Source organism: Onychostoma macrolepis, chromosome 17, assembly GCF_012432095.1.
Source record: "Onychostoma macrolepis isolate SWU-2019 chromosome 17, ASM1243209v1, whole genome shotgun sequence".
Taxonomy (NCBI): Eukaryota; Metazoa; Chordata; class Actinopteri; order Cypriniformes; family Cyprinidae; genus Onychostoma; species Onychostoma macrolepis.
Window position 1 is genome coordinate 25,184,723 of NC_081171.1, and position 20,423 is coordinate 25,205,145.

Below are 20,423 nucleotides of genomic sequence, written 5' to 3' on the forward strand. Positions count from 1 at the left end.
TCCAGGACCTGTACAGAAAATAAAGTAAAGTAGCTTGCTAGGTTTAGGAACAGAGCATTCATGCCATTCTTGGTTCAATGGTGGTGTAGTTACTTAAAGTCAGGGATTCTAATTAGAAGATTGTCGGTTTGGTCCCCCTTAAGAAGTGTGTGAAGAACCATCGCCATTGTGCCCTTGAGCGAAGCACTTAACCCCTGGTCTCTCACGGAGAATTGTCCCTGTAATAAGTCCACTATAAATCACTTTGGATGAAAGCAGCTGCTAAATGACTGCTTACTTATTTGTCTTGGGTTTAGGATCACGGCGTATGGAGCAGCTGGTGGACGCAGTGTCCAGGCTGTCCACAAGTCACATGGGGTGTACATGACTGGAGACTTCCTGTTACAGAAGGATGAGCTGCTGAATATTCTAGTGGGACAGGAAGGAGAGGATGCTTGTCCTAATGTGAGTAATCCTTTCTGCCAATACATCCCTGTGCTATTGTTTCAAGAAAATGTAAAAAGGGTATGATTAGCATCTAGTAAAACATGAAAGGATTGCATATATATATATATATATTTTTTTTTTTTATTATTATTATTATTTTTTTTCTTTTTCTTTCATAGATGGTGCCTACTATGGACCAGATCTGCAGGGAACAGCAAGGACCATCCGTCAACAAGACCCAGCTCAAGGGAGGAGGTGGTGGAGGAGGAGGAGGCACTTACGTCTTCAAGGTGACACTATATAAAATGCATTTTAAATTGGATATTCCCAACATTTGTACATTTAAATATGTGTACATCTATTTGGATAGTTCACCCAAAAACTTTGAAGAATGTTGTTGACCAAACAGCTGATAGTAGCCATTGACTCCCATAGTTTTGGGGGGGGGGGGGTCATCAACTGTTTGGTCACCATCATTCTTCAAAATATCCTCTTTTGTGTTCAACAAAAAAAAAAGAAACTCATACATGTTTGGAACAACTTGAGAGTGGTGATGATGACAAAATGTGAATTATCCCTCAGTTTCTTCAGTCAGTTTCTTTGAAAATGTCTAATTTTGAGTGTTAAACATTGGGGCATGAATACTCCACAGTGAGTGCTGAATCAATCAATCAATCAATCAATCAATCAATCAAATATATGGCAGACATAGTTGTATGCAAAAATGACCTATAAATTTAATTCGGTACTGATATCAATGAAAATATTTTCTAATCTAATTACAATTTATTGTGTTAGCCAATATTTGTGCATCATGTCATTTTTATGGATAAAAGAGTATTGGATGTTAGCTTAGCCACATGCTAACATCAAATTCTATTGAAATTCTGCTTTACATAGTTACTCAACAACGCTGTTTAGATAGAGTATGCAAACCAGGTTTCACCAATATAATTGATGAGAAAGTTCTCAAAGCCATACAGAGAAGGAAGGAAGGTTCCATATATACAGATTGGGGGTGGGCCAGTAAGCCATCACCTTGAGCAGGGCAGAAACCACACAGTAACATGCTAACACTTTAGCATAGCAACACCCTGGTGACACCGTGGTAGCATCATGGCACCTCACATTTCAGTGACAATTGGAAGTTTTACACTGTTAAAATACAGTCTCACACTTCCTGTTTCTGTTGGTTACAGGTGGTGAATGGAGTCCATGTCCCACTACTCATTGCTGCTGGAGGTGGAGGCCGTGGCTACAGCAGCCAATCAGAAACCCTAGAGGAAGTGATGGACAGGGATCCCAGCATCCCTGGCCGGAATGGAAAATCAGGTGCTGCAGGTAACCCCAACAGATTTTCTGTATTATAAATCAATTAGACAAATTTTAGCATTACTGAACTAGTGTGTATTACTCCTTCTGGCAAACAGCAGCTCACAATAGCAGTGAAGCAGAACATATTGCACACAGGGCAGAGATTTTTATTTTTATTTTTTTACTTCAGGTGGATAGTTGGAACTATGCTTTTGTTTACCAGACTATCAAGTTTGATTGATATGAAAAAAAAAAAAAAAAAAATGCTGCTCCCCCGGGCTTTTTCTTTCCTGGACATAGGCATAATAATTTTCTGCTAGGCTTCAAAATAATCCTTTATCCAGTCTGAGATTGAATATGATTTTTGAGGTGGTGCCTTCAAATTCCTTGTAGCAGTGCCTGAATAAAACTGAGGCAGAAAATTATATATATATATATATATATATATATATATATATAGGAAGGTGGTAACAACAGTACAGTAATAATAGTGTGCTCTGCTATCAAGTCTAAGCAATTGAAGGCGCATCTGTCTGTGCAAGTTTCTGCATGTCATTGCATTGTGGGTGTTCTGGTTGTTTCCTGCTGAGCACTCAGTATGGCTTCTATCAGTGTCCAGCTCCCCCATTGTGCTCTATTTACTACACAAAACTTTCATTCCTAATTATATTCAATGTGTTTCCATCATTTCCATAAGGAAATGTGCAGAAATGTAATAATTGCATAGCAACCTTACTGAACACCCTAGTAACCACCTTAAAAGAAGCACCCAGAACACCCTAGCAATCATCTTTTATTTTTTTTCCCCAGCAAAGCATGTGCTGCTAAGAAACCATTAGAGAGTTAGCAAAATGGGACAGCTTTGACGTCTGAAATAATTTGCCACATTTTTATTTGAACATTGTCATGCTAAGCAACAGCACTGACCTGCTTTAGAGGAACAGGGATGTACATAAGAGACTATTTTCTCTTGAGAAATCGCTGTGCCATTCTGCATTCATATATCTGCTGGAGGATGGATATAAAGGGGAAAAAAAATTATATTGTCACCTGTTGTGAAATTAATTAGCCACGCAGAGAAACTGAAGTGGGGCACAAGTGTCTTTTAATGTTGTTTTTGTGATCTGTGTGGCTTTTTGAATTTCAGGTGGTGGTGGAGGTTGGAACGACACTGCCCCTGTTCCTCAAGGTGGTAGACCTCTCATTCTGGGAGGTCAGGGTGGAGAACCATGTCAAGTCAAGGGCTGGAAAACTCGAGGAGGTTTTGGAGGTGGTGGAGGGGCCTGCACGGCTGGTGGAGGAGGTGGAGGATACAGAGGTTAGACCGAATGTTAGCCTTGTTTATACTGAATATCTTCAGTTTTATAGTTTTGTAACATTTTGTTACCGTTTCTTACCTCCATGGCCATAGGGGGCAGAGCCTGGCACGATAACGATCCCAGAAAGGATGGAGATGATGGAACATCATTCATAAGTCCTGATGGTGAAATGTACCTGGAGCCACTCAAAGGTAATACAAGATTCTTTTGTTGTGTCCCAAATGATGTACTATACACTATGTCCTATATAATCTATTTTATGAATTTTATAGCTCCTTTCATTCACTTACATAAGTTTGGTGCATGAAATTTCTAACATTCCACTTTCTTTTTTTTTTTTTCTCGGTTAAATACCTTCACATCATTCAGGTATCTGAAGTGCACTTTTTTATTGGACCTTTAAATGTGAACATACTATTTATGCTACAGAATGTCACAGAACATAAGTACGTGAATTGTATACATAAGTTCCAATCCCTAAAAAAGAGGGTTTAAATTGACTTTTTCAGTTGAAAAGAATCGCAAATAAATATTAGGCCAAAGTTACAGTATAGCTATTGCAGTTTTTTAAATATATAAACAGTTAACTATTAATGAATTTAAAGGCAATACGTTTAACTTGCAGCTAACATTCATACTTAAATGTGGTGACATTTCAATAGAGGCGTACTGTCTACCTATGTACTCAGAGTTACATTTTTCCAGCACTAATAAGGTACATAAAGTACTTTTAGTGCATACTAGAAGTACACAAATTAGGTTGCAGTCAGGACAACTGGGGCCAGCACCTCTTTATCATTCAAATTAAGGGCTTAAATTAATTTCAAGAACCAATTTCACATTTTTGTGAAAAGTTTAATGGGGACATACAAATTAATTTGCAGTGAAATATTAAGGTGCCAATAACAAGCATCTTGGAAAACAGATGTCTGGATGATAGTGGGCTATTAGTGGTATAATGTATCGCTACAGTTAGTTGAAGTTTGTACCTAAAGTTGAAGGTGACTCAAATCATATTACATTCCTTTTCAGGCACCATTGTGCCTTAGAGCAAGATTCTTATGCTTCCAGGACCGCGAGTGATGAAAAGCATCTCCTACACTGGAAATAGGATTGGATCATTAAGAAATGTTCTTCTTAGCCGAAGACTTAATACAAAAGTTCTATTTTTTCTTCAGACTTGTGTAATAACAGGGCAATTTTACTTCTTGAGGAAGTCATATTATGAGGAAGATAAAACAGTTTGATGCACTATGAAAATATACTGTGTACTATGAAATTATGCTGTAAAACTCTCAGAACAATAAACTACTTCCCCAGAGCATTCACTGGTGAACAAATAAGAAATTATACACATCAGTGGCATGGTTCAGAAGCCCATTCACAGTGAGACTTTGGCTCCCAAAGTGACACACTTAACCCTCATGTAGTTTTCTGGTAATTTTGACCTGGAGATGATTTTTTTTTTCAAAGGTAACACTAGTTAATTTAATTGCATTGCACTAAACTTACTGACTTTGCAGACAGTTTTTTTTGTTGTTGTTTGTTTGTTTTTTTACACTTGTGGTGTCCCTGGTCAAAAATGACTGGCATTCAAAAATGACTCTTGTTATACTATACTGTTTCCAAATATTGGGTTCAATCCTTTCTTCAGCTTGTTTTCTTTAAATTAGGATGCATCTTTTTGGATGCGATTGATCGCATGCCTCACTGATCTAAGCTTATTCCCCTCTGTTTTTTTGAGATGATTAAATCTCAAATATTTTTCATAAGCTTAGATCAGTGAGTTCCAAACTGAAAAGTACAGGATACATATTATAGTGACAATCCTCCTGGAAACACCTGGATTGTGGTGCTTTGCTTAAGGGCGCAAATTTACCCCTGTTGTGATCAACCCAACACTCTTCTGATTATAAGCCTCAAGCTTTCCTTCTGTGTTTCACCATCCCATAAGTATGGTAATGTCATTTCCAGGCATGGAAGGTGACGGTGAAGTTATTATCAACCCAGTGCAGAACTGCAGTCACTGTGAATCAGAAGATTGCCACGAGACCTCTGAGGGCACGGTGTGCTACTGTGACAAAGAGCTCTCGCTGGCCCCGGACGGAGTGTCCTGCATCAACTCTACCGGTTAGTTCATTCATAACGCACTTCACCACCATTAGATGAACGGCCATCTCATAAAATGGTAAAATGAATGTCTGCGAAGAGTGTTCTCACAATGACAAAGTTCTTTCTCAAGAGCGGCACTTACCTCTGTAAAGCCAAGTTCAATTCTCTACCATTTACAGTCTCTGTAGCAGAGGTCATAGCTGTAAACTATAGCCCCGTTTGTCAAAAAAAAAAAAACAAAAAAAAGAGAGAGAGATAAAAACACTCCACTGTTGCACACCTCTTACAGCTACTGTTCCATTAATTCAGAATGTTTTACACATCTGTTCATATATGCAAATCGATTGAAATTCCCTCTGTTCTCCAGCGCTGTTTTTAACTTCATAAGTGTTTAGTTAATAAGTGAGTTAGTGCCCATGGGTTCATGCTAATTATATGCTAATATCAACACTTCGAAGCTCTAAAAAAAGCTCCAAAAGAGTAAACACTTTGACAGGTTTTTAAGAAATAAACTAGAAAACTAAGAATTAAATTGCATCAGATAAAAAAAGATTTTTTCAGAAAGCTTTTCAACTTTCTGCTCAGTAGGTTAAAATCGTCTTGATCCCAGGTTAAAGACCCCATTAAATCAAGCACGGTTTTCTATACTATGTTGACATATTTTCTAATAGGAAGTTGAGACAGGGCATATTGAAATGCTCATCACTTCCAATATATATATATATATATATTTTTTATTTATTTTTTTTTTATGAGGCACAAGTGCCAGTCCTGGTTCATCAAGCATAGTTGTAGAGTAGAGTTTTTTAGAGTAAAGCAGATTCTAAGGGAAAAGTTTTTGTTCATCGTCATAGAGCACCTTGGTTCAAATCCAGGGCCCGTATTCACAAAATATCTTAAGGTTAAAAGTAGCTTATAACTTGCCGATTTAGCTGAACTTGTTTAATTAGTGACACTTAGACTGCATTTTAAAACTTTATTTGAATGTGGCAATTAACTTTTTTTGAATATGGCAACATAATATCACACTTTACAATTACTGCTATTTAGGAGAATTCTTAGTGGTAAGATAAAATGTTTTGTGAATACAGGCCGAGATCTGTCCCTTTGGTTTGAGTGGATCTAATGCCTGACGTTAACACTTTTTTTTTTTTTTTTTAATGGTCCTGAGTTAACATTTTAAATGTGAAAAGCTCTGATTTCTGCCTGACTCATGTGAAGTGGATATTTGTTGCTGTGTGTTTGTGTAGTGGTGTCTATGTTGCCCGCCCAGCCGTCTTTGTCTCATCTGGCACTGGTTCTGTCTGTGGGGACCTCCGCACTCATCGCCGCCTTGCTGTTGGCCGTTTCCGGTGTTATGATCAGTAAGTAGACCATGTCAAATCCTTTTTATGAGCATAGTTTCATGGAGTCTCAGAGGTTAACCAAAACATAATACTGGAACCAAGCCATTTGGGGAAGCTTTTTGTTAATTTTTTTGGGAATTAGAAACAGAGCGAATAAACCAGAAAGATCACAGAAAATGATATAATAATATGTTGCATATTTTATGTTTCACTGGCCAATATGACTGTGGTCTTGGACAGTATACTGACACCTATGGGTGTGGATGTAGCTTCATGCCAAAGCGATATCGATGCCACTGTAGGAAATGTGAAATTTATTTTATTTCATGACCAAAAGTGTCCAATAAGAATTAATTTATTTATTTTTGGGGCTGTCTGGTCTGTATAATTTGTAATATGCTGTATTTAAAAAAATAACCTAACCCTAAAAAAAAAGTTTGAGGAAAACTTATTGAAAGCACTTTTAAAGAAACAGTATAATCATTCAACTGCACACATGCCACACAAGCTTTCAAAATTCAAAATGAGGATTCATGTCTCATGTTTGACACGCACACATATACACACACACACTGTGTCATGGCACCAAACACATCATCTGTCCATCTACACTGTTGTAGCAGTCTCTGAGTGATAAATAGAGTAGATGTGTGATAAATGGGCTGTTAACGGAGCTCTGACAAGCCTTGTCGATTACCACTTTATGAATAAATCACTTCTACACGCTGCACTAATGTGTTTACTGCATCGGTCAAGCCCAGCAAACTTGGACTTACATGCCTGTTTGTGAAAAACTGTTTTTAAGTGGGTTTTTATTTCGTTTTATCATGTAGTTATCCACAAATTTGCAATAAAATGTCACCACTAAGGTTGTTATAGTTAACTAAAATGATTCAAATTACAGAGAAAATAGCTTTTAATTATTAAATCTGATTTAATAATAAACCTGATAACAAGACAAATTAAATTTGAGTCCAATTTAGTTTGTCCAGAAGGGCCTCAAACAAAACATTATAACACTGATCATTGTAAAACAGTTTGATAGTTCATTTCCTGATTGAATCTGAATGTAACATTGACAATGGCAACAATCCCATTATGCTAACAGTTACGTAGCAAACTGGAAAAAAAAATATCATGCTGTGCTGATTGTCATCCAGTGTACAGACGTAAACACACCGAGCTCCAGTCTATCCAACTTGAGCTACAGAGTCCTGACTGTAAGCTGAGCAAACTGAGAGCCTCTACCATCATGACCGACTACAATCCCAACTACTGCTTTGGCGGGAAGACCGCCTCCATCAACGATCTGAAGGAGGTGCCACGGCGTAACATCTCCCTCACCAGGTTGGGAGCATCACTAATTCCTTACAGTTCAGTTGGGTTGAAGAAGTGTTATGTGCTAGCATGTTGTTTGACTGTGAAGGGTCTTCATACAGTTGATGAAAATGAATCTTCTAATAGGTGAAGTCTAAAACTTCCTAAATGTAGTATGTGAAATATATGGAATGATATTATTGACAAAATAAATAACAATACTTTTTAATGTATGTTTTGTTTGTAGAGGTTTGGGTCATGGTGCATTTGGAGAAGTCTATGAAGGACTAGCCGTTGGGATTTCAGGGGAGCCCAGTCCAATGCAGGTGGCTGTAAAGGTAAGATCTGCAAATATATAAAAAGTCTGTTATGCAGCTTGATCTTGCATACTGGGGTTTAATATCATGACTTATTATTGTAACCATGAATACATTGATTTGGGTCTCTTGTGTCTCTATGCTCTGTAGTATTCTGAAATATTTCTGGTTTTGCATAGATGTGATTATTAAATTCTTCTTTTATTAGACCCTTCCTGAGGTGTGCTCTGAGCAGGATGAACTAGACTTTCTCATGGAAGCTCTCATAATCAGGTAACAATGAGAAACACAATATACATCATTCCAAAGGGCTGATTTATGAGGACATATAGCAAAAATACAACATTTCTCTTTTTATTCCTCTGACAGCAAGTTTAGTCACCAAAACATTGTGCGGTGTATTGGGGTGAGTCTGCAAGCTCTGCCTCGCTTCATTCTGCTGGAATTGATGGCCGGAGGGGATCTCAAGAGCTTCCTGAGGGAAACTAGACCAAGACTAGTAAGAACACACACACACACACACAGAGTGAGCACAGTGTCTTGTATTGCATAAACCTCATTAAGTTATGTTTTTCATTAGTTTATTTGATTAGTAGTCTGTGACTTTGCTTTTAGATTATTTATTTTGGTGGTGGTGGTGGTGGTGTTTTTGTTTCTGTGTATATTAAAAATTTCTATGCTTGCAGATAATGTCCTATTATGAAATAAAAGGCCACGAGTAAAGTTTGCTTTATACTGTAATAATGTCAAATTAAAAGTTTTACATTGAAGTACACTATAAATAATCATGTTTTAATGATACTTTCTCAGGATATAAAGAAGTAAACTTGATGACAATCTGATGTGTTGACTAACATACTAAAGCGCATGTAAAGTACTCGATTGTAATTTTAACTGTAGTATGTTAGCGTTATTTGATATTATATTTATAATTTGAATGTACTAAATTACAACTGAACCATTATAAATCTGTTGTTACATTAAAAAAAATGCATAACAAGTTGCAATAGCAGTGACATTATTGGTATTTCAAAGACTATAGAATTAATTATGAAATTACAAATATGTACTAAGTGGATCAAAAAAGCACTCTAAAGTAGGACTTAAGTTCAACTAATTCAATTTAATATATATACAGTATATATGTTACACTTTATATCGATAGTCCACTTTAGACATTCTACTAACTATAAGTAACTTTGTAACTACGTCAACTAGTTCTCATTCATTTGCAACTAGATGTCTACTAACTCTCAGTAGGGTAGGTTTAGGGTTAGTAGAATAAGTTGACATACTTTCAAAGTTTCTGATAGTCAGTATGTTGTATGTTGTGGACCCATTAAAATAAAGTGTTAGAAGATATTAAGCAGACAGTCTACTAATAACTCTAATGACTGCTAGTTGACATGTAGTTGCAAAGTTACTTACTGTTAGCAGAATGTCTAAAGTGGACTATCGAAATAAAGTGTTACCTAAAACTATAATAAATGTTTATTTAAATGCAAATAACATGCAATGTATTTCTTCTGTAATATTTTCCAGGAGCATCCTTCAAGTCTAACCATGGTAGATCTTCTTAACATTGCCAGAGACATCGCCCGCGGCTGCCAGTACTTAGAAGAGAACCAGTTCATCCACAGGTATAATTACCGACCAGCCACCACACCTTCACACATAACAGATCGATTTAACAACAGATGGATGATCTGCTTTTTTTTCTGAAGTCAGCACAAATTCAGTGTTCCTGACTCCGTTCAGGAGTTCTGCTTCCCCCTCATACCTGCAATGGGAGTTCTATTTCCTTTTGACACTCTCATCCAGAATGGCATGAAAAATGAGTCCACTTAGAGCTCATTTATGCTACATGAGCAGTCCAGTCATCAATCCAGGTATAGAACAGGGACGCTGAGACACTTACCCATCTGCGGTTTCCTACTGAAGTTCCTCACACAGCCAAGTTAAAATGTATCTGGGCCTTCGTGTTCAGTTTCAACTTTTTGGTCAAAACCCAGAGGGATTGATCGTTTTGCCCTTTCTGGGGATTTTTTTTTAGCATAAAAGGCGTAATCCATTGCTGTCAACCAAACACCAAATGCCTTCAAATAGTACAAGTAATAGGAAACATGAGTTTCATGACATGACCTTCAAAAAGAAACAAGAATAGTCTTGCAGATCAAGACTTCTTACTGTCCTCATACAGTAACTATACACAACTTTGTAGCCTCTCCGTCCACAACACTGTCCACAAAATTAGATCAAAAGTGAAAAAGTTTAAGTATTTGGATCAAGTAACTAGTTTGATGATTTTAATTGTAAGACTTGATTAACTACACTAAACACTTAAACTATTCTCTCTCACACATACACACAGGTTTCCATGTTTTATGTAGGAAGAGGATTAAAGCTGAAGCATAGTAAAGAATGAAGTTTTAGTAGTATCTGATATTCAGTAGATTTACAGCCTGAAGGAAACATTGGTTTCTTAATTCAAACACACCTTTGTAAAAATGGGGTAGATGATACTTAGTGTCTCAATTAATGAGACAAAGTTTGATACTTGCACATCTCACCTGTTTAAAAGAGAGTCCTGAAGAGAGTTGCTGAAGTTTTGTCGATGAGAGGTAACAGGCTTCGATGCAGAAGGTTTTTGATGAATGCAAAAGCTGCATTTATTTGATAAAACTTAGGGGTGCTTTGAAGACTTATAGCTCAGCATCATCTTCACCAACTTCTCATAGACTTCAAAATCCATTCAGAACTTATAGTGAGCTTTTTAAGTGCTAGGGAGTCGATAAGGAATTGAACTTACGGAGGGAAAGTTTATGATCCTTTGTCTCCTTGCAGTGTTGTTTTTATAAGAAATTAGATTTTGTGTAACGACAAGAACCTTCAAGATTCCTATAATATCAACATGCAACAGAGACAAAGAAAAATGACAAAACAAAGTACTGTTAATTAGTGTGATGTTGAATTAATCAGCTTAGAGTTTGACAAGAGTCTATCTATAGGTCACTGGAACTAGAATGTACAGCAATATATGATGCAGACAGAGTTTGAACACCTGCAGAGTTGACAGGTTCATTGTTTATAATTGGAGTGTTCTATCTTTGGTGCATCACTAGCAGTGTAGATGGGGTGTCATTCATTTGTCATGCTCTAAATATGTGTGGACAGCATCTCACAATGGTGCGAATAACTCCTAAAGTGGACATCAGTAATTAGACAATAGGCATAATTGGTCATGTATGACTAGAATTATTAAAGTAGAGATTTAGTTAGTTCTGTCAGGACCACTATCGTCAAAAGATAGATACTTAGCATAAAGTTTTGGTTTGGCGGTATGGTTCTGTTCTGTGCAAACCCCCCGGGTAAACAGAACAGAACAAGGCAGATATCATTAATGTACTTAATGATATTTTAGTGTATTTAATATGATTCAGCAAGGAATATCAGAAAGACAAGTCCTGACTGCGAAAGGAGGAGTTGGGGATGGAGGAGGGTGATTTGCTCCTGAGCAAGCGGAAAAGCTGCTGATTGATACGGAAGAGAGCTTATATAGGAATGCCGCGATAGGTGTTGTATTCCTATAGGTAGATACGATCAGTTGGGAATCAGCTGATGCAAGCTTGACTCACGTGACCTGCCAGAACTAACGCTAACGCTTCATTTAGTTAGCCAATTTAATATACCTGCATTTGCAAGAAGGTCATTTACATTAACAGGACAATTTCACATCACAACTTTGCTGCTGAACAGTGCTAAAAAAATTTAAGTTGGCAAAGCTTAAGTTACTGAAAATATATCTCAGCATGAAATATGTGTCCTGGCGGGTAACAAGAAGAGAGTGATCTAAATGCAGCTTTCTTTAATATATTTCACAAAAACAAAGATGAAAATCCATGGGAGAAACAGCAATAAATATTACAGGAGAAACAGGAGACAAGACAAGACAAAGAACTGTGACTATATGGTGATACTGGAATTTTTTTTTTTTTTTTTTCTCATTGTTTTACTTAAAATGAGACAAATATCTGAGATAAATGTGTCTGCCTGCTCACTTTTTATTCTTAATAGGGATATTGCTGCCAGGAATTGTCTTCTGACCTGCAAAGGTCCAGGGAGGGTGGCCAAGATTGGTGATTTCGGCATGGCCAGAGACATCTACAGGTATGCTACATATTTCAGCATGGCATCATGCTGAAATACAACAAAAATTTATGAACAAATAAATATATATTAAACATGCAAGCACCAGTCAGCAGGAATTAGAGATGGCAGACTCATATTTGAAAAAAAATAAAACAAAACATGACAGTTCTATTTTGCATCCATGTTTAAATTCAATAGGCTATAAAATATGAAAGACTGTTTAGTGGCTGTATTTTTCCTCCACAGTATTTCAGTTGAGAAAAGATGAAAGCATATCTCATTCTGAAAACTCATTTGCGAGCTTTTATTGACAACATATTTCTCATTTTAAGGCAAGAGCCAAGCAAACTTATTTAGTAAATGCTCAGCTAATTCGAAGGGTAGATCTTCCTTGTTATTTATACTGAGATTTACCTCAGGAATAAACCATGGCTATGTTAGATATAACATACTACCAAACCACTCTTATAGTATGTATAAAGTATACAGTACATACACTGTCGTTTCTTTCTTTTTTTCTTCTTTCTCTCTCTCTCTGCATATCAAGGCTGCATTTATTTGATAAAGTTAGAGAAATAAATGCAATAAATGAAATTTTTTTTTTAAATAAATGCTGTTTTTTTTTTTTATTATTATTATTATTATTCATCAAAGCAGCAGCAAAACTGCTAGCAGCATTGATAATAAATCAGCATACTGTGACACCGAAGACTGGAGTAATTGCTTTTACACACATGAATAAATTATGTTTTAAAATATTTTAAAATGGAAAACCGTTGCATTAATTGTAATAATATTTCATAATAGTACTGTTTTTGATCAAATAAATGTATTATGAGAATCAGAGAAGAGAAGTCTTAAAAAGAAAAAAAAAAGAAAAGGAAATAAACATCAAAAATCATATTTTACTGATCCCAAACTTTTGCACAGCGGTGTACTTAGTGTAGTACCTAAATGTTCTGAATTTATGAAATGGAAAATAACTGGATTTATTTCTGTGATGATAACTAAACATCACTTGCTGAATTATGCAAAATGTGAATTGTTATTGTATTGTAAACATTCTGTTGTTTTAAACACTGAGAGGAACACTGAAAGCCCTCTTATCAAAACCCAGAATAAGGGTAAAGTGGTACTCCTTTCATTTTTCCTCTTAAACAAGCCAGACAGGAGCCTGCACAATATGGTCTAAAAAATATATATATGTATGTATTTGAAATCACTTTGTAATTTTCTGGTACATTTAACATCATGAAATACAGTATATGTAACATTTACAAATATTAAGTGAACTTGTAAACATGAGGTAAATCTTTTGAAAACTATAATTTTCCCCACCATTGGTTTTCCTGATGGTTGTTGTAAATTTGTTGCTGGTCTCTCAAAGATAAGTTAAAATCATATTCAAGCATAACTGTCCCATTTTATCATTTGCCACTCTTTACCCATATGCACGCTATATAGTGTGCAGTGTGCATCTAGCAGTAGGCATATTGTTCTGAATTAATTTGATAGCCAAATTACATGAAACTGATGCATGTATCATTTGTGTCGCTCACAACTCTTTTGACTTTTTTTTTTTTCAAAATATCACAGCCGCTTTTTTCCATAATGCTAAGAAAAAAAACAAACAAAAAAACCTTTTAGGTTAACAGCAACATAATCTTACCTTGCCTTTTGCCCCACTCAATCAATCACACAATTTGGCACTAGTATGAATCGTCCTTTGACATTATTCATCAGGTGAGATGGCAGCACCAGTGTCACGAAGTGAAATGATTTGTGAGCTTGACTGCCTCCCAGCCGCTACTGGAACGTGTGTCTGAAAATGGCTTGCTTAGCTGGTGAAAGAACGGTATTATTAGCCAGAGAAAATCTAGAGGGAAAAGATGGAGCCTTGTTTTACTCCCTCCGGAGAGTTGCCATAAAAGTGCACTCTAATTGCTGATGTAGATTCTTCTTGCATTTTCCCGCTGAGCTCCGCAGACAGGACAGGAGTTCAGAGCTGTGATGAAAATGCGATTGGAGATGGGAAGAATTACAGTGGAGGTTTGCGTGAATATTTAATCTCATCCTCTGAGAATTGAGGATGCTGAGATGTGGTCAGTTTTAATGGACATAGTTAACTCTTAGAGGTTACTTCAATTTTTTTGACAGCTTTTCATTATCACTAGGGATAGGTCAGGATGGTCGACTAGTCTCCCAACAACCAATTAGTGAAGTCGACTAGTTTTCTTTTTCAGCTTTGATCTTTTTTAGCATGGTGCTTGGAGAGGGTTTTAACGTGTTGACAGCAAACTGTTAGAATGTTAGCAAGCTAAAACTTTCTGACAAGCTGTATCTCTAAACTGGTCTTCTTTAAAGCATCAAGCTTTAAAATAAGAAGTTAATAAAATAAAGAACCACTATAGCCATCAAATTCAACACATTTTACAATACATTTTAAGACAGTTACTGTCTGAGTCCAGGCGTTTGTCATGAGCAGTGTTCCTGTTTTTATGCATAATTCATTGTTTTGTGAGGACTATGAGAGTTTTGAGCATTAAATTAATATGGAGTGTACTTATTTGATGAACATTAAAATCCCTACATGTTGAAGTCTGTCCTGTCATGCTGTTTTTAAACGGGAGCATTCTGTAAACTTCATGAAACACCTTGATCCTAAATCAGACTAATTATAAGGCTTTGTTAAAGGCATCGTGATATAAAATTAGAGTTTTGTGTACTCATAAATGTTGAAATTCACTTTTAGTGGAATATTGATAACTCATATTGTACTGCACAGATTTTTGTCTAGTCAATTGCCCTTTAGAATTAAAAAGATACAGCAATACACACAGCTCTTTTTTAACTGACATTCAGCAAACGAACATAGTGAAGATGATATTAAATTGAGTTTATGAACTTCTCCATCCCAAACTTTGCTTCCCCTGCCTCATGACTCCTCGCCTGTGGTAGCAAACCATCCCACCAGGGACCATATAGACAGTAGCGATACAAAGGTTTTCTGTGATATTCTTGATTTTATACTTCAAAGGGTTCCATTGCTGGTTTCCCTTGAGTCCTGGCATGCGAGATCCATTCGCATGACTGAGATTGGTAGAAACATGAGTGTAATGTTGGTATGTGAGGTGTTTTCCTGAGGGAGGTAGAACAGGCCTTGCTCCCCAGCAAGCCACAAGCTAGTTTATATAGAACCAGAGCTCGATAAAGCCAGCATCATCAAAATTTTGACAAAAAGTGCAAATGCTTTTGTTTAGGAGATAGCGGCCAGTATATACCATAATAAACACCCAAGAATATTGCTTTAGCAACCTCAGGATAGCTGATGGCAAAAAAACAAGACCTATTTGTCTTGTTTTTTTTCTCTCTCTCACTTTATTTCTTTTTCCCTGTTGTCAGCAGAGGGTCAGATATTGGAACTAGATCTTGATAACATCAGCTCTGGATGAGGAAAATGGTTTTAGACTCACAGTGATCACACTATGAGAAATGTGAAGAATATGTCTTCAGATAAGACATTCGGATACAGAATTCAGTAAATCAAGTTGCAACAAAATCCTTAAAGTTATAGTTCACCCTTTTAAAAAAAAGTAATTTACTCACTCTCTACATGCTGTTTCAAACCTGTATTCAACTTGGAACACAAAATAAGTTATTTTGAAGAACACTGGGGTCCAAACACAGTTTAACCACTCTGACTTTCATTGTATGGAGAAAACTGAGAGATCTTTTAAAGTGTATCCTTCTGTGTTCCACAGACAAAAGTCAGGCATAAATGCAGGTTTGGAACAACATAAAAGTAATTAATGACAGAATTTTGATTTTTTTGGGTGTGCTATAATAAGTTTACCGTAATAAGTAAATAATAATGTTACTATGTTATGTGTTACATAGATTCAAAAGTTTTTTTTTCGTGGCACACTTTAGTTTAGGACCTGCTTCAGGAAAGATTGAGCTCACAAAAATAGCAGACAGGATGCATCTATTTATGTCATTTTTAATTTCCACATCTCCTTGAATACAATGCGTGTTGCTTTGAATAAGAGGATCTACCAAATGAATAATGTAAATGTAATGTTGGTACTGCTACTACTGTACTTTTACATGACACTTACTTGCATGCAAATGTAGTATCTTGCATATAGCATCAAAAGCACAGAAGAGATGATTTCCAGGTCATGAATATTTTGTGTATAGTGAAGTTTGACTGAAATTCGCATCTGCAATTGCATCTTTGCATATGAATTTAAATATTCTATATGTTGCCAGATCAACAACCTTTTTTTTAATAGTTCTGGACCATAATTTTTACCATAAAATCCTAACCCTATGCTTATAATCTAATATAACGATTCCATAATGTCCCAAGTTTAACCCTAAAATCTGATTGAATGGAATGTTGCTCCATAACTACTAAGGATGTGTTGTGAACATGTCCTACTTGGATACATTTAGTTACTTTGCTGGTCCAGAACATCTACATATTTTATATTGTGAAAATATATTTTGAAAAATAAATTCTCTCATTCCCTATGCCTACCTACTTTATGAAATTGGAAATATCGATGGTTAGGACCCAAGGCAGACAGATCGTGACTAACTAAATAAATAAGTTATTACATTTTAAATTTCACACAAAATTAAAGGTCCTTGCACACTGAGTCTGAAATTTACACGTGCGTTTTTCTATTTTTTCGTATTCGTCGTCCTTTCCTATAAAAATGCATGCTACGGATGTGAAAACACAGAAATTCGAACCTGATCCAAATTTTTTTATGATGGACGAAAGTTTCGGAGGCAGTGTATAAATGTGATTGACACAACGTGAGGTCATATTTATTTTTTAACTTGCAAAAAGTTCATTGAAAATTTCGGACTCAGTGTGCAATGACCTTAAGTATTAAGACGTGATGATCAATATTACCGTGTCATTAGATCTCATCAAAATACTGTTTGTAAGGTTTATTTAAAATCAATAAATTAGAATGTGTAACTTGCAGTTGAAGTTGTGGTAATCAAGTGTGCCACACAAGTCCTGAAAAATTAAGTCAACATGTTTTGATCGCACCAGGTTGCTGGACCCAGTATAGGCCACAAACCCACCCTCTCCATGTAATCTAATGGGACGCGAGACAAACTAAATCAAATTACACTTTCTTTTTTTTTCTCGAAGATGGTTCTGTCATTTTAGGTCATTCTTATGCTGATGTATGTCCAAGTGTTCATTTTTCTAATAAGTTTGCTTTTAGTTAACCTTAAAGGATTCTGAGCTTGCAATTGGGTCTGTGGGAATTTGGGTGGGACTTTGATACCACGGCTCCAGCTCACGATCACTGCTGCGCAGACTCGGGCTCCAAATTACGTCATTTTCGAAAGATGACAGCGGCCATACTGAGATGCTTTGGCTTCACTTTTCTATAGTGGAAGGAAGTGGAGGCGATCCATCAATCTTTTTTTTTTTTTTTGCAGTCTATGGTGGTAATAGGTTCCCTGAATTTCCTTTTATAAGGCATCTCCAGTGAACTAGATCAGTCACTTTTCATTTACCCTAACCCTAATTTTTACGGTTAGGACCCAAGACAGGCAGATCTAGTGACTGAGTGTGGATTTAACATTTAGTTGTTTTACTTTGCTTGTCTAGAACATCTGCATTTTTTATATCATGAGTAAAACATGCAAATTAGGTAATACATCTCAAATTAACTAGGTCAGTCACTTTCCATAAACCATTTCAGTAAACTTGTTTCTTTAATTCTAACCTGGCAGGAAAGAACAATTAGGTTATTCAAGGAATAGACTACCATTTTAAACGAGTAGCTATTTTATAATACTTTTTCTTCTTTTAACACAAAGCCAAGCCACATGCACGCAATTATTCGCAGGTTTCATTTAGTGACCAATTTAGTTACTAAGGATCAAGTCAAGGCACATGGATATGAATCACCTACGAAAAATGTTTTCATTCTTACATAAGTCACACATGGACTGAGTTTCTCATTTACGTCTTTACAAAATTTTAGCTGCTTTCGTTTTCCAGTGCTTTTTCACTCTCTGATCTGTGACTGGAGTTAATAAGTCACTCCACTCTGCTGCCGTCTACTGTGGGCATTCATAACAATGTCTCTTCTTTTGTCTGGGCATGTGTTTTTCCACAGAGCCAGCTATTACAGGAAAGGAGGCCGTGCTATGCTGCCAGTCAAATGGATGCCTCCCGAGGCCTTTATGGAGGGAATCTTTACCTCAAAAACAGATACATGGTGAGCGCTGTAATATAATTACATATTTTAAAGATTCATTTGCTTCAAGTTCTGTCATATGCTATTGCAACCCCACTGTTTTTCACATTCTAATCCTATTCTTTCCATAATTACTATGCTTTCATCTCTCTACTCTACTCTTCACTTTCTCTCCTTTCAACTTGTTTTTCAGGTCATTTGGTGTTCTGCTGTGGGAGATCTTCTCACTGGGCTATATGCCATACCCCAGCCGCAGTAACCAAGAGGTGTTGGAGTTTGTTACTAATGGAGGCCGGATGGACCCACCTAAGAACTGCCCTGGGCCAGTGTGAGTGGAATCTTAAATTCAAATATGCAAGATATTTATGCAGCACTCCATGTAACAGAAACGGATTGTATTAAATGTTGGCCAGCAGTAAACAGTGTTCTTAAAAGTCAACAATCTGTCATTGTCTAATGAATATGAATTTTGATTCTCAATTTTTCAGTCCTCATTAACCTTTCCTCTGCTGTATGATTTCTATCTCTGAAAGTAAACGCATCAAACAATAAAAATATTCAAACTTCTGGAGTTTTGATTTAATTAAGTTCCTAATCTAACCTGGGGACAATATTGCAGAGCTGCTCATTGAAACAAAACTGATAAAAGCTTATTTTTATCTCTCAAATTGATAAAAACCTATACTCATTCAACTGAGGCAGTAATACAATGATATCTAATGAAGATAGAACTGAAAATGAACTGAAAAATATTTTGTTTGTAAAATAGGTACCGGATAATGACACAGAGTTGGCAGCATCAACCAGAAGACAGACCAAACTTCTCAACTATTCTGGAGAGGATTGACTATTGTCTGCAGGTACTACATCTTAAAACCTTGTCTGTTCATGCTGTGCAACAGTTGGTTTGCATTTTTGAATTATAGTATTGCAATTTGCATTATGTATACTGTGCACAGGGAATTTGCCAAAGCATGCAGAATACAGTCGAGCACGTCGCAATTTAATGCCACAATTTAATCTTAATTTATTGTTAATTTAATTAATTTATTTATTAAGTATTTCAAATAAGGTACAAACCTATCTTTTATTTATTTTTTTTTTAATCTAATTTATTATTATGTTAGGATTTATTATTATTTTATTTTGTTTTCCTTAATTATTTTTAAATCTCCATCTCTTTCACCAGCAATTTTTTTGAACTGGGAAGTTTGACTTTTGGGATAAATAACAGACTTTCCAATTCCCCTAGGATCCAGATGTGGTGAATGTGCCTTTGCCTGTCGAGTACGGCCCCATCCCTGAGGAAGAGGAGAAGGTACCCATGCGTCCCGATGACCCATCGGCCCCCTCCTTGCTTGTAACCCCTCAGGGCACCGAGGAGGCTTCATCTGCCACCCATTCCGATCAGCCTAAGAGAGATGTGGAGGCCGTTCTCATGGCCAGCCACTCCTCTGAGAGCAAACTCCCACCCGCTCCCCAATCTCAGCCTCACCCCCATCACCACCACCAACCCCCCATACCAGCTGCCAAAACTTCCTCTGCAACTCCCTTGACTGCCCAGGATGGAGGGCATGTGAATTTGGGCTTCATGCAGGCCCACCTGTCAGAGAAGGAGAGCCGTAACGGGAAGCCCACCAACCTGTGGAACCCCACCTATGGCTCTTGGTTTCTACAGCAGCAGCAGAAAAGACAGCAGGCCCAGGCACAGAGGCAGACGAGCGGCCCACGGATCCCAGGTGAAGGGCAGGAACAAGCAGGCCGGACTGTGACAGTAGCTGAAGCTCTGGGCCTACAGCAACAGCACAAACAGCAGCAGCAGTACCAACAGCAGCTCCAGCGCCAACAGCAGCAACAACAACAAGGCCTGTGTCGACCGCTTTT

At 36.9% G+C, this 20,423-nt stretch overlaps 1 protein-coding gene across 1 annotated transcript in view; it reads left to right on the forward strand.

Annotated features, from left to right (window-relative positions):
• alk (ALK receptor tyrosine kinase) overlaps positions 1-20,423 on the forward strand; it is a 473,710-nt gene that overhangs the window by 450,782 nt on the left and 2,505 nt on the right. The window contains 17 exon segments of the mRNA XM_058750233.1: positions 297-444; positions 606-716; positions 1,626-1,767; positions 2,888-3,058; positions 3,152-3,250; positions 5,034-5,189; positions 6,422-6,535; positions 7,678-7,864; positions 8,082-8,172; positions 8,360-8,424; positions 8,521-8,650; positions 9,694-9,791; positions 12,226-12,318; positions 18,459-18,560; positions 18,733-18,867; positions 19,309-19,399; positions 19,792-20,422. Coding sequence (XP_058606216.1) covers positions 297-444; positions 606-716; positions 1,626-1,767; positions 2,888-3,058; positions 3,152-3,250; positions 5,034-5,189; positions 6,422-6,535; positions 7,678-7,864; positions 8,082-8,172; positions 8,360-8,424; positions 8,521-8,650; positions 9,694-9,791; positions 12,226-12,318; positions 18,459-18,560; positions 18,733-18,867; positions 19,309-19,399; positions 19,792-20,422 — 2,564 coding nt within the window.